This window comes from Nicotiana sylvestris, chromosome 2, assembly GCF_000393655.2.
Source record: "Nicotiana sylvestris chromosome 2, ASM39365v2, whole genome shotgun sequence".
Classification (NCBI taxonomy): domain Eukaryota; kingdom Viridiplantae; phylum Streptophyta; class Magnoliopsida; order Solanales; family Solanaceae; genus Nicotiana; species Nicotiana sylvestris.
The window spans coordinates 19,250,447-19,262,275 of NC_091058.1; the positions used below are offsets into that span (position 1 = coordinate 19,250,447).

At 37.9% G+C, this 11,829-nt stretch overlaps 3 protein-coding genes across 3 annotated transcripts; all 3 read right to left on the reverse strand.

Moving 5' to 3' along the window:
* Nucleotides 1-244: 244 nt before the first annotated feature.
* LOC138883211 (secreted RxLR effector protein 161-like) lies at nt 245-688 on the reverse strand. Its single transcript, XM_070163881.1, has one exon. The coding sequence runs from the start codon at nt 686-688 to the stop codon at nt 245-247; it is 444 nt and encodes a 147-aa protein (XP_070019982.1).
* Nucleotides 689-9,696: 9,008 nt separating this feature from the next.
* Nucleotides 9,697-10,721, reverse strand: LOC138883219 (uncharacterized). Its single transcript, XM_070163889.1, has 2 exons — nt 10,416-10,721; nt 9,697-10,314 (listed from the first exon to the last, which is right to left on the reverse strand). The coding sequence occupies exons 1-2, from the start codon at nt 10,719-10,721 to the stop codon at nt 9,697-9,699; spliced, it is 924 nt and encodes a 307-aa protein (XP_070019990.1).
* Nucleotides 10,722-10,969: 248 nt separating this feature from the next.
* On the reverse strand, nt 10,970-11,564 carry LOC138883222 (uncharacterized). Its single transcript, XM_070163892.1, has 2 exons — nt 11,334-11,564; nt 10,970-11,242 (listed from the first exon to the last, which is right to left on the reverse strand). The coding sequence occupies exons 1-2, from the start codon at nt 11,562-11,564 to the stop codon at nt 10,970-10,972; spliced, it is 504 nt and encodes a 167-aa protein (XP_070019993.1).
* Between the last annotated feature and the right edge of the window lie 265 nt (nt 11,565-11,829).

Sequence of the window (11,829 nt, forward strand, 5' to 3'; positions counted from 1 at the left end):
TTCACCCTATTTATTTCAAAATGTTCCCTACTCAATGCTTTGGTGAAAATATCTATAATTTGGTCTTCTGCACTGCAGAACTTCATACATATAAGCCCTTTCTCCATACTGTCCCTCAGAAAATGATGTCTCACATCAATGTGCTTGGTTCTTTGTGTTGAACTGGATTCTTAGCAATGTTGAGTGCACTGGAATTGTCACATAGAAGAGGCACACAATCAATAAATACTCTAAAATCCTCCAATTATTGTTTGATCCATAGAAGCTGAGCACAACAGGAAGCTACAACTACATATTTTACTTTAGTTGTTGAAAGAGCCACTGAGTTTTGCTTCCTTGTGCCCCAAGAGATGAGACATGATCCTAGAAAGTGAGTCATTCCAGAAGTACTTTTCCTGTCCACAAGATAACCTGCATAGTCAGCATCAACATACCTAATAAGATTAAAATTGTCACCTGAGGGGTAGTATAGGACCAGGTCCTGTGTTCCCTTAAGATATCTCAAAATTCTTTTGACAGCCTTCAGATGAGATTCCTTGGGATTTGACTGAAACCTTTCACATAGTGCTACACTGAAGACAATATCAGGTCTGCTGGCAGTGAGGTAGAGAAAAGACCCAATAATGCCTCTATACATGATTTGATTCACAAGAGATCTAGACTCATTTATGTCCAGTCGAGTAGCCATTGTAATGGGAGTGTCTATCACTTTTGATGATTCCATATCAAACCTCTTCAAGAGCTCCTTGATGTATTTCTACTAACAAATAAATGTACCCTTTGTGGACTGCTTCACTTGAAGACCCAAGAAGAAATTCAGCTCCCCCATCATGCTCATTTCAAACTCACTTCCCATGAGTTTTGCAAATTCTTCACACAGTGAATCAGCTGTTGCCCCAAAAATGATATCATCAACATATACCTGAATAATGAGCAGGTTCCTTCCCCGTTTCTTCAGGAACAAGGTGTTGTCAATTTTTCCTCTTGTAAAACTATTTTCTAAGAGGAACTTTGACAACCTTTCATATCAAGCTCGAGGAGCCTGCTTCAACCCATACAATGCTTTGTCCAGTTTAAATACATATTCAGGGTGTTCATGACATTCAAGCCCTGGAGTTTCTTTATATAGACTTCTTCCTTAAGAAGTCTATTCAGAAATGCACTTTTGACATCCATTTGGAATAGAGTGAATTCCATATGATATGCAAAAGCGATTAGGATTCTAATAGCTTCCATGCGAGCAACCAGAGCAAACGTCTCATCATAATCAATTTCTTCCTCCTGATTGTAGCCTTGAACCACTAGCCTAGCCTTGTTCCTTGTAGTGTTTTCATGTTCATCAATCTTATTCCTAAATACCCACCTGGTTTCTATAATGGTTCGATCTGAGGGTCTAGGTACCAGGTGTCATACATTGTTCCTTTCGAACTGATGCAACTCATCTTGCATGGCTGTAATCCAGTCTGCATCCTTTAAGGCTTCCTTGATGTTTTTGGGTTCTATTTGGGAAAGAAAGGCTGAGAAGGCAAGTGAATTTCTGGCTTTTGATCTGGTTTGCACTCCAGAATCTAGAGGGGTAATTATGTTGTCAAGAGGATGAGAGATTTTGTGTTTCCAGTTGGGTATTTGAGGATCATTTGTAGAGGAGATGGGTATATCTAACTGGTTCCCTTGTGTTCTTCTCTCAGCTACTTGTGGAGTACCTTGCACCGCATCAACCACTCTTTCTTCAGCTTTAGTGGTTGTAATTGAGGTACCTGGTTCCCTTGAGGAAGAAGCTGCATCATCTCCACTTGGCTCCTTTACTTGACTCATCATGTCTGTCTTTCCATTTGTCATGTTGATGACTTCACCTGGAACCAGTAAGGTCTCCCCATCTTGATCATCCTTGTTGATTTTCTCATAGGAGGGATATGACTCGTCAAACATTACGTGAACGCTTTCCTCAACACATTGAGTCCGATTGTTGTATATCTTGTAAGCTTTGCTTTGAGAAGAATAACCCCAAAAAGATTCCTTAATCAGTCTTGGAATCAAATTTACCAAGCTGATCCTTTCCATTGTTGAGAACATAACATTTGCACCCAAATGTTCTTAGGTGAGTCAGCTTGGGTTTCCTTCCATTCAGCAACTCATAGGGGGTTTTGTTCATGAGATATCTAATCATACACCTATTAATCAAGTAGCAGGTAGTGTTGACAGCTTTAGCCCAGAAGTTCTTTGCAATCCCACTGTCGATCAACATTGTTCTTGCCATTTCCTCAAGAATTCTATTCTTCCTTTCCACAACTCCATTTTACTGGGGTGCTCTTGGGGCTGAGAAGTTGTGGGTAATTCCATTTTCATTACAGAACTCATCAAATTTGGCATTGTCAAATTCTGTTCCATGATCTAATCTAATACATGTTACTCTTGACTCCATCTTCACCTGGATTTTCTTCACAAAGGCCATAAATACCTCAAAGGTTTCATCTTTTGTTCTAAGAAACAGAGTCCATGTGAATCTGGAGTAGTCATCCACTATCACAAAGATGTATCTTTTTCCTCCCCTACTTTGCACTCTCATAGGGCCACACAAATCCATATGAAGAAGATCGAGTGGCTTTGAGGTGCTGACATCTTTTTTAGACCTAAATGAGGACTTCACATGCTTCCCTCTAGCACATGCATCACAGACTTTCTGTACTTTGAACTTTGACATGGGAAGACCACGGACCGGGTCCTTCTGAATTAGTTTATTCAGAAGAGAGAAGCTTGCGTGCCCCAGTCTTCTGTGCCAGAGTTCAACATCATCATGAACATCTTTCAGACAACTCAGATCACCACTTTTTATAGACTCGAAATTAGCAATATAGATATTCTTATATCTCTTGGCCATAAGTACCACTTTACCAGTTACCAGATTAGTGACTGTGCATATCTTGGACAAAAACTCCACCTTGTTTCCTTTATCGCAAATCTGAGAAACACTCAAGAGACTGTACTTAAGACCATTGACATAGTACACATTCTCAATTGAGTGAGTGAGTGATTTCCCAACTTTTCCAACTCCGAGAATGTACCCCTTTTTCCCATTGCCAAAGGGTATACTCCCTCCTTGCAGGGCTTTTTGTGAAAGAAAGTCCATGGTGTTCCAAGTCATGTGCTTTGAACATCCACTATCCATGAATCATTGCTGACTGCTTCCTTTCACTGTTTCCTGCACGAGGAAATCAAGAGTTAGTTTTAGGAACCCAAATAAGTTTGGGTCCCTTGTAGTATGCAAGAGGATGAATAAGAGTTCTCTTAGTCCATGCAGGTAACATGCGTTTTTTATGGCTGGCACCTGGTCCTGTTGATACCCAATTTTCCTCTCATATATTCTTAAAATACATATATACTTTCAAAATAGTGCATGAGCATCAACCAGTATTTTTCCATAATTTTCTGTAATTCTAAAAGGATTTTAATTAATTTATTCTAGCATTTTATTATCCAAATAATTACTAATTGCATCACAAATAATTTTAGGATGATTTATTACTTGATTTTTTATCATTTATATTTAAATTAAGCTTTAATAGTTTTATGCATAATTATATTTGTATCTTTAAGCTATAATTCCAATAACTTTGCAATAATAGCCCATATATGCATAATTACATTATTTACACGAAAAATTATATTTTGTATTTTTATAATATTAAATAATTATTTTAAATCATTTTTATGCATAAAAATTATTTTTATCATTTATTAACTATTTTTTACAAATCATTTTATCAATTAATTGGGTATTTAACAAATAGCCTCTTTTAATTTGGTTTAATTTCACACCTGGCCCAAAATACTACCCTAGCCCAATTAAATAACCCTGATCGATAAACCATAGCCCAACTTCTTATTGACCCGCCCAACCCCAAATCAAATCCTGGTCGTTGATCTTAGAGATCAATGGTCTAGGATGTTATTTCCTTTTTAATTAACCCCAAACCCTACTCTCTTCCCATAACCCGCTGCTCCTGTTTCCCTTACCTCTTCGATTATCTCTCAAAATCTCCCCTAACCCTAGCCATTGTCACCTGAACCCTTCAATCCATAGGGTTTCCCATCGATCTTAGGCCCCATCCAGCCTCCTACCTCTACTGGTTGTTCGATTTCATTATTGTTTGATGGAATATCAAGGAGACTCGAACAAGACTCGGTCCAAACCTTTCATTTTCTCAATGAACCTGTCTGTGTTCATCTCTATATTTGTGAGTACTGTTATCTTCATGTTTATGGCTTAAACCTCTGGTTCAAAACTGGATTTTTTCTCACCTCTGTCATTTTTTAAAACCCTAGTCACTTTCTACTCGAGTCTGTTCAGATATCTATAGATCTGACATGATTTTGAGTTTATCTGATATTTCTCTTTAAAAATCTTTTGTTTTTCTTGTTATTAACCGATTTTAGCTTTTCTCTAAAGTTAGGGTTTCATCTTTACGTTTCTGCAACATTTTTCTAAAGAGTTTGAGTGTTTTAACTCTGGTTCTCTGTGTTTGCTCGACTAGTTTTCATATCTATGTTCTAATCCCTAGGGTTCCTAATCACTTCACTGTTTTTCTTGATATTTGCCCGTTATTCTTTGGCCTTGTCAATTAACAGAGATTAACTGATATTATTTGCCTAATTAGGGTTCGAAATTATATTTTCTGTTGAAATTGGTATTTCTCTGCGATTTTACTTATTTTTTCTTATTTGTGACTTATAATTGGTACTACTTGCCTTAATTAGGTTACTAGCCTGATTTTTGGGATTTGATTGTTTTAACCGGCCCATACATGGTCTTTGATTTATTTGGTTACCTTATTAAACCTCAAACTTGGTTGTTAATTGATTCTCTCTAATTTAAGGGGTTTTTCCCGGATCCTGCTGTGTTAATTGATTGAGTTTAGCCTTAATTAACTGGTTAATTTGTTTTGCATACCTTATTTGTGAACTCTTAATTTTCTTTGCCTTGTTTGTTTTACTCTGCTAAATGCTATATAAACCGCCCCATTCTGATTTTTAAAACACAAGAACACACACGGAAAGTTACAGAAACACCTACACACATAAACTCTTACTCTTACTCACACACTCACAACCATAGTTCTTTCTGTTACTTCTATTTGCTGCACTATCTAGCCGGCTGAAAGCCAAGGCTAGACTCTTAGATTCGATTTGCCTTTACCTTCCCGCTTGCTATCTCCTTAACTGGTATGCCTCCATTTCTATTATCATTCTATATTCTATGTAGTTAAACTTCAACATGTTTCTGTTTGCCCCATGTTTTCCTGTTTATTGCTCTCTTAATCAGCATGACTTATTCCTGTTAACTTGCCCTATCTTATATGTTAGTATAGTTATTATACTTGAGCACATTCCTATTTTATCCATAACACTTGTTTACTTGTTTCTCAACTAGAATGCCCCGATTCTTGTCCTGTTTTTATGTGCTGATAATTTACCTTAGCATGTTCCTGATCAATTCATGGTTTCTGTACACTTCTTTCAAGAATAATGTGCTTTAAATTCCTGCTACCTTTTCTGTATGGCTGTCTGATTAGTCATTTGACTTCAGCATGTTTCTCTCTGCTAAATACATGTTCATATGATTCCACCTAGTAATACTTAATAGACTAAATCAACTCCGGCAATGTGAAACCTTGTTTGACTCAATTATGACTCTATTCTGTCTATGATTCCAGTATTCCTATTTTGTTGTGATTGTTTAACTACTGGTAAATATATCTGAATTAATCTGCTGAAATATGGTTCTGTTCTGTTTGCAACTTGTTTAAAACTTCTGAAAATAAACTATTTTTTTCATAAAACCATCCCCTACCTTTGTATACTATTTTTAAACTCTTACTCTTAGATATCTAGGGTCCTGCCACCCCCAGTGTGAGCACTGCCTAGGGTCCATGAGACTCCTCCGAACTCTGACACACTGGGGTTGGCCTTCCAAATTCTTTACAAAACAGTTTCGTTGAAAAGGTTCTGGTGTGAGAATTGCCCAGAGTCCCTGAGGCCCTTGGGAACTTTGACACACCAGAAGCCCATTTTGTGTATTGTGAACTACCTGTGGACATCAAACTTGCTTGCTTGAAGGGCTGGTTTCCAGGTTGACACTGGTTTCCAGTATAATGATTTTTCATTGTATTGGTCTATAATAATGTAATAATCCTTGTAAAAACAGATATGGGGTTATTAGTAAAAGCTGGGGAGGGATCTTTATATATATCTTTTATTAAATTCGGGTAGAAATCATGCCTATAGGTTGTTGTGGTGATTCGTTATGTGCATGCCATTAGAAACCATGCTTATAAGACTTATCTTATTACTTGTAATCCTGAATTTTCACACTTTGCATCCTAGAAATCCTGCTTCTAGGTCATTTATCAATTCTACATCAAAGAAACATATTTCCAAAATCTCCTTGTATGCATTAGAGATCATGTTTCTAGGATATTCTTTATTGACTGGCTTGGCAACTTGTTAACGCCTTTACTCACCTAGATATCATGCCTATAGGGATTGTATAAAATCAGTCTTAATACTTAGATATCATGCCTATATGGAATAATGTTTGTAACCCATTTTGTACTTAAAAAGCATGCCTATAGGATTTAAAGATAAAATCTGCCTGTTAAAATCAGTAACTAGTTTAAAACTTAGATACCATGTCTATAAGGTTCTGCCCGACTATTACTTACGCAAGCCTGTAGGTTAATTAAAATTCTGGGTCCAAAAACTGTGATTGCTTGTTTGAAATATGGCCAGATTCAGAGTATTAACAAAATCAGTAGGCAAACTGATAGGTACTCGTCTGCTCGTTTTAATAAAACTGTTGTATATTCTGTTTGTGCTCATTTAGATATCCTGCCTATAGGATCCTAAAATCATTTAAAATTTCTTGTTTGAACAACGTGCATTTGTTTGTCTTTTTGTGGAGGTTAACATGATCCCACTTAATTGCTCCTTATGTGACCGTCCTACTTGACTTTTGTTTGTCGTTTAGTTTTCTCTTTTTAAACAACATAGGTGAGTCTAGAACCTCCTTAAATAGAGGTCTTAAACACCTCTAGTTCCAGAGGTAAGGGACTGGTAGTGCACGCATAAGGTACGTACTGGATGTTATTAGAACGCTTAGGTAATAATTAAAAAGGGGAGGTGTAACGACCTGGCCGGTCATTTTAAGAATTTATGCCCCGATCCCCTATTAACTGTTTCCCCATGTTTGTTTATGCTATTGTGAGTTGCTGGGGGGAATTATTGGGAGTTTCAGAGAATTTTGGGACACTTATACCTACGCGTTCGCAATGGTGCTCCCGCGTTTGCATAGGAGGAGGAAGTTTTGCATCGCGTTCGCGACCTGGGCATCGCATTCGCGATGAAGAAATCTGGACCCAAGTGAATTTTTGCTTCGCGAACATGAGGGGCCTTCCGCATTCGCGAAGAAGGAATATCTGGGCAGTATTCAAATAGCCTATCCGCGACCCTTCTTTATTTTTCCACTATTTTTGAACGGGATTGAAGCTTTTGAGGGTGAATTTTGAGGAAACCAAAGGGGAATCACTTGGAGGTAACATTTTTGACTTCATAACTAGTTTATATGTGATTAAAGACCTAATTAGTGGTAAAAAATTTGGGAAAATGGGTAATTAGGGCTTGAGATTAAGAGACTTTAACATGGGTATTTGAGGGGTCAATTGAACTCTGATTTCAGTTTTCTTGTTATGTATAGACTCGTGAAAGTATGAGAATTCTGAAAATGTAAATTTCACCTGATTCCGAGACGTGGGCCTGAGGGGCATTTTGGTCATTTTTCTTAATTTCGCGTATTAGCTTAGAATTTCTTTGTGGAATCAGTTACTTGAAGTGTTATTTACATTATGCAATTGAATTGGATAGATTTGGGCCATTTGGAGTCGAGTACTGGTGGCAAGAGCGTGATTTCAGGTTGATTTTGAGCCGGTTCGAGGTAAGTGGCTTGTCTAACCTTGTGGGGGGGGGGCCGACATTCCCCTTAGGATTTGGTATTGTGGTAATTGAAATGACTTGTACGTGAGGTGATGAGTGTATACTTGTGCTAGTTGTTGAAAATCCTATTTTCACTTAAGTAGATTTAGTTGTGTTTTCCTTTCTTGCTTACTCTACTTGAAATTTAAATCTGCTGTTAGCTTAGAAAAGCATGTTTAATTTATTTAGTTGAGTATTCCTTATGTTGTTGCTGTATATTATACTTTGGGACTACGGGACAACATCCCGAGAGGTCCCCTGCACGTATTTATGATTTGAGTTGAGGTGCGGGATACCGAGAGATCCCTAGCACGTATATTAAGGATACCAAGAGATCCCTAGCTTATATTGAGGATACCAAGAGATCCTCGGGATACTAAGAGATCCCTGGCATGTATTGAGGGTACTAAGAGATTCTCGGGATACTGAGAGATCCCCGGTTATTATCTTTGAGAAGAGTGGTATTCCTGGTGATTGTTTCTGTTTCTGTTTTAGTTATTGTTATCTTTATTATCCTGTATTGATTCTTAGTATTATCTTCCAACTATACTGCTTTATCTTATACTGTCGCACCTTATATTTCATTTAATCTCAGTAGGGCCCTGACCTTCCTTATCACTACCTAACCGAGGTTAGGCTTGACACTTACTAAGTACCGCTGTGGTATACTCATGCCCTTTCTGTACATGTTTTTCATGTGTAGATCCAGGTACCTCCACTTAGACTCATCACGCTTGAGACGAGGCGCTTATAGAGACTCCGAGGTATATATGCCACATCCGAAGATCGAAGAGTCCCTTTCTACTCCCCCTTTTTAGTATTAGCCCTTCTGTATTTTCCTTTTTCCTTTGGATAGATATTTTGGAGTTAGATATTTATAGACATTCAAAGGCTTGTGATCATGAGATTCCGGATTTTGGGAAATATAGTTAGATTTCAAAAGTTGATATTGTGTATGTCGAGCAACACTTTTAAACACTGTTTTGCTTCACTATTTCGTTTTATTATTTCTTCTGCAAATTGGTTTTTTCCGCATTGTTACGCTTACCTAATCATAGAGACTAGGTGCCATCACGATAGTTCACGGAGGGCGAACCAGGGTCATGACAGGAGGGTAATTGGGTAGTAAAGAAGATGATGACTTGTGCGCTAATGCTACGCGTAACACCTCAATTTGGGGAAGGTTATCGAGTATTGCATGGATGTGATCCTATAGGCTAATAAACTTAGGTCCACTTTAATTCCCGTTTTAAAATAATCTCTATTTGTTTAAACTGCATTATTTCCTTAAAGACTAATTCGCTTAAACTGAGTTTGGCTGGGACCCACCGTTGTGGACCTCGAGGGGTGCCTAACACCTTCCTCTCAAGGTAATTTTGAGCCCTTACCCAATCTCTGGTGATGCAAACTGATTTCATGAGCTATTTGCTTTAGGTGCCCTAACGCACCTTAATCCGTTAAGTGGCGACTCTTTAAATCTCTTACCCAATTCCAAAAGGAAAGGAGTTGTCACAAAATGTCGAAACCCGGATTCCTCGAGGAAAAACGGGGGCATGACAGGTCCCTTTTTAGTAGTTATATTTTCAGCAAACACTTTGTTTTTCTAAATAGACTGGACCCTGGCTTGGAAGTTTTCCTTGAAATGGCCATTGTTCCCACAGTGGGTACACATCAGTTATCCAGTACAGTAACATGCTTGCTATGGGGGTTGTAAGGGATTTTCTCTTTTTGAAACCCTATTCCCTGCTTGTTTTCACCATTATTAACATACATGGCAGTGATAGCTTCCGAGGACCAGGTCCACTTGAAGGACTTTTCAAGATCATTTTTTACTCTTTCCAGTTCAGTTTGGAGATGCTTGTTTTTCTTTGTTTCAACACACATGCTAATTTTCACAGCCTTCAACTCGTTTTCAAGCATAATGTGTGCCTCACTGGCTACCTCTTTTCCTTTTCTAGAATTTCCAAGTCTAGACTCAGTTCCTAGCCCCTCTATAGTTTCCCTCAGGTCTGCAATCATTATCAAGAGATCATCGCTCTCCTCAATTTCAGTCACTCTCTTCACTAAGGCCTCTTTTTCTTTACTAAAATTCTCAATGGTTTCCTTATAGTCAACATATACAACTACTAAGCCATCTCTTTCATGTTCTATGTTAGCAATTTTTTCAGTTAAAACATTTTTTTCTTTCTCCAAATCACTTATAGTTTCCTTCAGATCAACTACACGCACTACCAGATCATCTCTAGTTTGTTCAGCTTCTCCTAGCTCTAAGGTCAAGACATCTTTATCCTTCACAAGACTATGATAGGTATCAGTCAATACACTAGCTAAAAGCATGATTTTTTAGGGGAGTAGGATTTCAGATTTCTCTGAACATCCCTGAAGTTTACCTCACTGTTGTCATCATCTTCGTCATTATCTAATTGGGCCATCAAAGCAAATATTGAATCATATTCATTTTCTTCACTTTGAACCACCATCATGGAACTGTCACTTGCATCAGTTTCTTCTTCAGACTCACTAGACGAGTCTCCCCACGCTACAAGATCCTGTTTCACCACATTGTCAGCAGATCTCTTCCTTTTGAAGTGCTTGTCAGGAACCATGTTCCTCTTTGCTGCTTTATTAGGATTGTATTTGGAGTGTTCTTTCTTCATGAGAGGACAACCTTTGATGAAGTGCCTGGCTTTACACATTTGTGACAAAGGTCATAATTCGTTGGTCTACTGGAGTTGCCCATTTTCAGTATTCGTCAATTTATTTTGACCATCTTCTGAAACTTCTTGGTTAAGTAAGCCATGTCACTGTCCTTCTTACTTGATTCATTGCTTTCATCTTTGAGTACCGGGTTCTATTCCTTTTTTGGTTCTCTTCTTTCACTGTCTATCTTCCTCTTCATCTAGTAGGTTTTCAGATTTCCAACCTGCTCGTCTATGGTCAGCTCCTACAGGTCCTTTGCTTCAGTAATGGCATTCACCTTACTCTCCCATGAACTTGGCAGAATACTAAGGATCTTCCTCACAAGCTTGTTCCTGGGAATGATTTCACCAAGTAAGTATAGCTCATTTATAATGGAAGTGAATCTTATGTGCATATCTTGAATAGATTCATCGTCTTTGATCCTGAAGAGTTCATACTCAGTGGTGAGCATATCAATCTTAGATTGCTTTACTTGAGTGGTTCCCTCATGTATTGTTTGCAAAGCTTCCCATATCTCCTTGCCAGTTTAACAAGATGAGATCCTATTGTATTCATCAAGTCCTATTCCACACACCAAAATTTTCTTGGCACGAAAATTTCTCCACAACTTTCCTATCTGCGTCATTGTATTCTTTTCTGGTCTTTGGCATCGTCAATGAAAGATCTCCGATTTTCTTTGTTGGCATATAAGGACCATTACATATGACATCCCACAACTCAGAATCTTCATCCATGATAAAATCATACATTCTTGTCTTCCACCACTCATAGTATTGCCCATTGAACCTGGGTGGTCTGTATGTAGATTGACCTTCTTCAAAATTTGGTGGAGCAGCCATAAGAATCCTTCCTAGGTGTTAGCCTGATAGGAGGAACCTGTTTTTGTACCAATTGATAATTTATATGAGTCCACCAAACTATAGAGTATCAGGTCCTCTATGAGTTTCTACTGAGAATACTAATAAAACAATAAGTAAATAAGACAAAGAATTTTACGTGGAAAAATCCCTGCTCAAGAGGATAAAAAACCACGACCTACACTGGTAGGATTTCAACTTCACTATGAGCAAATTTTACATTACAACCTATGCAATCTAGGAATTA

Bases quoted from the DNA above. Each gene is read 5' to 3' on its own strand.
- LOC138883211 (XM_070163881.1), bottom strand. From the start codon at position 688: ATGGCTACTCGACTGGACATAAATGAGTCTAGATCTCTTGTGAATCAA.
- LOC138883219 (XM_070163889.1), bottom strand. From the start codon at position 10,721: ATGTGTAAAGCCAGGCACTTCATCAAAGGTTGTCCTCTCATGAAGAAA. The intron at 10,315-10,415 runs GTAAACTTCAGG...AGTCTTGTGAAG, and splicing joins AAGATGATGACAACAGTGAG to GATAAAGATGTCTTGACCTT.
- LOC138883222 (XM_070163892.1), bottom strand. From the start codon at position 11,564: ATGGCTGCTCCACCAAATTTTGAAGAAGGTCAATCTACATACAGACCA. The intron at 11,243-11,333 runs GTTGTGGAGAAA...TAAACTGGCAAG, and splicing joins ACAATGACGCAGATAGGAAA to GAGATATGGGAAGCTTTGCA.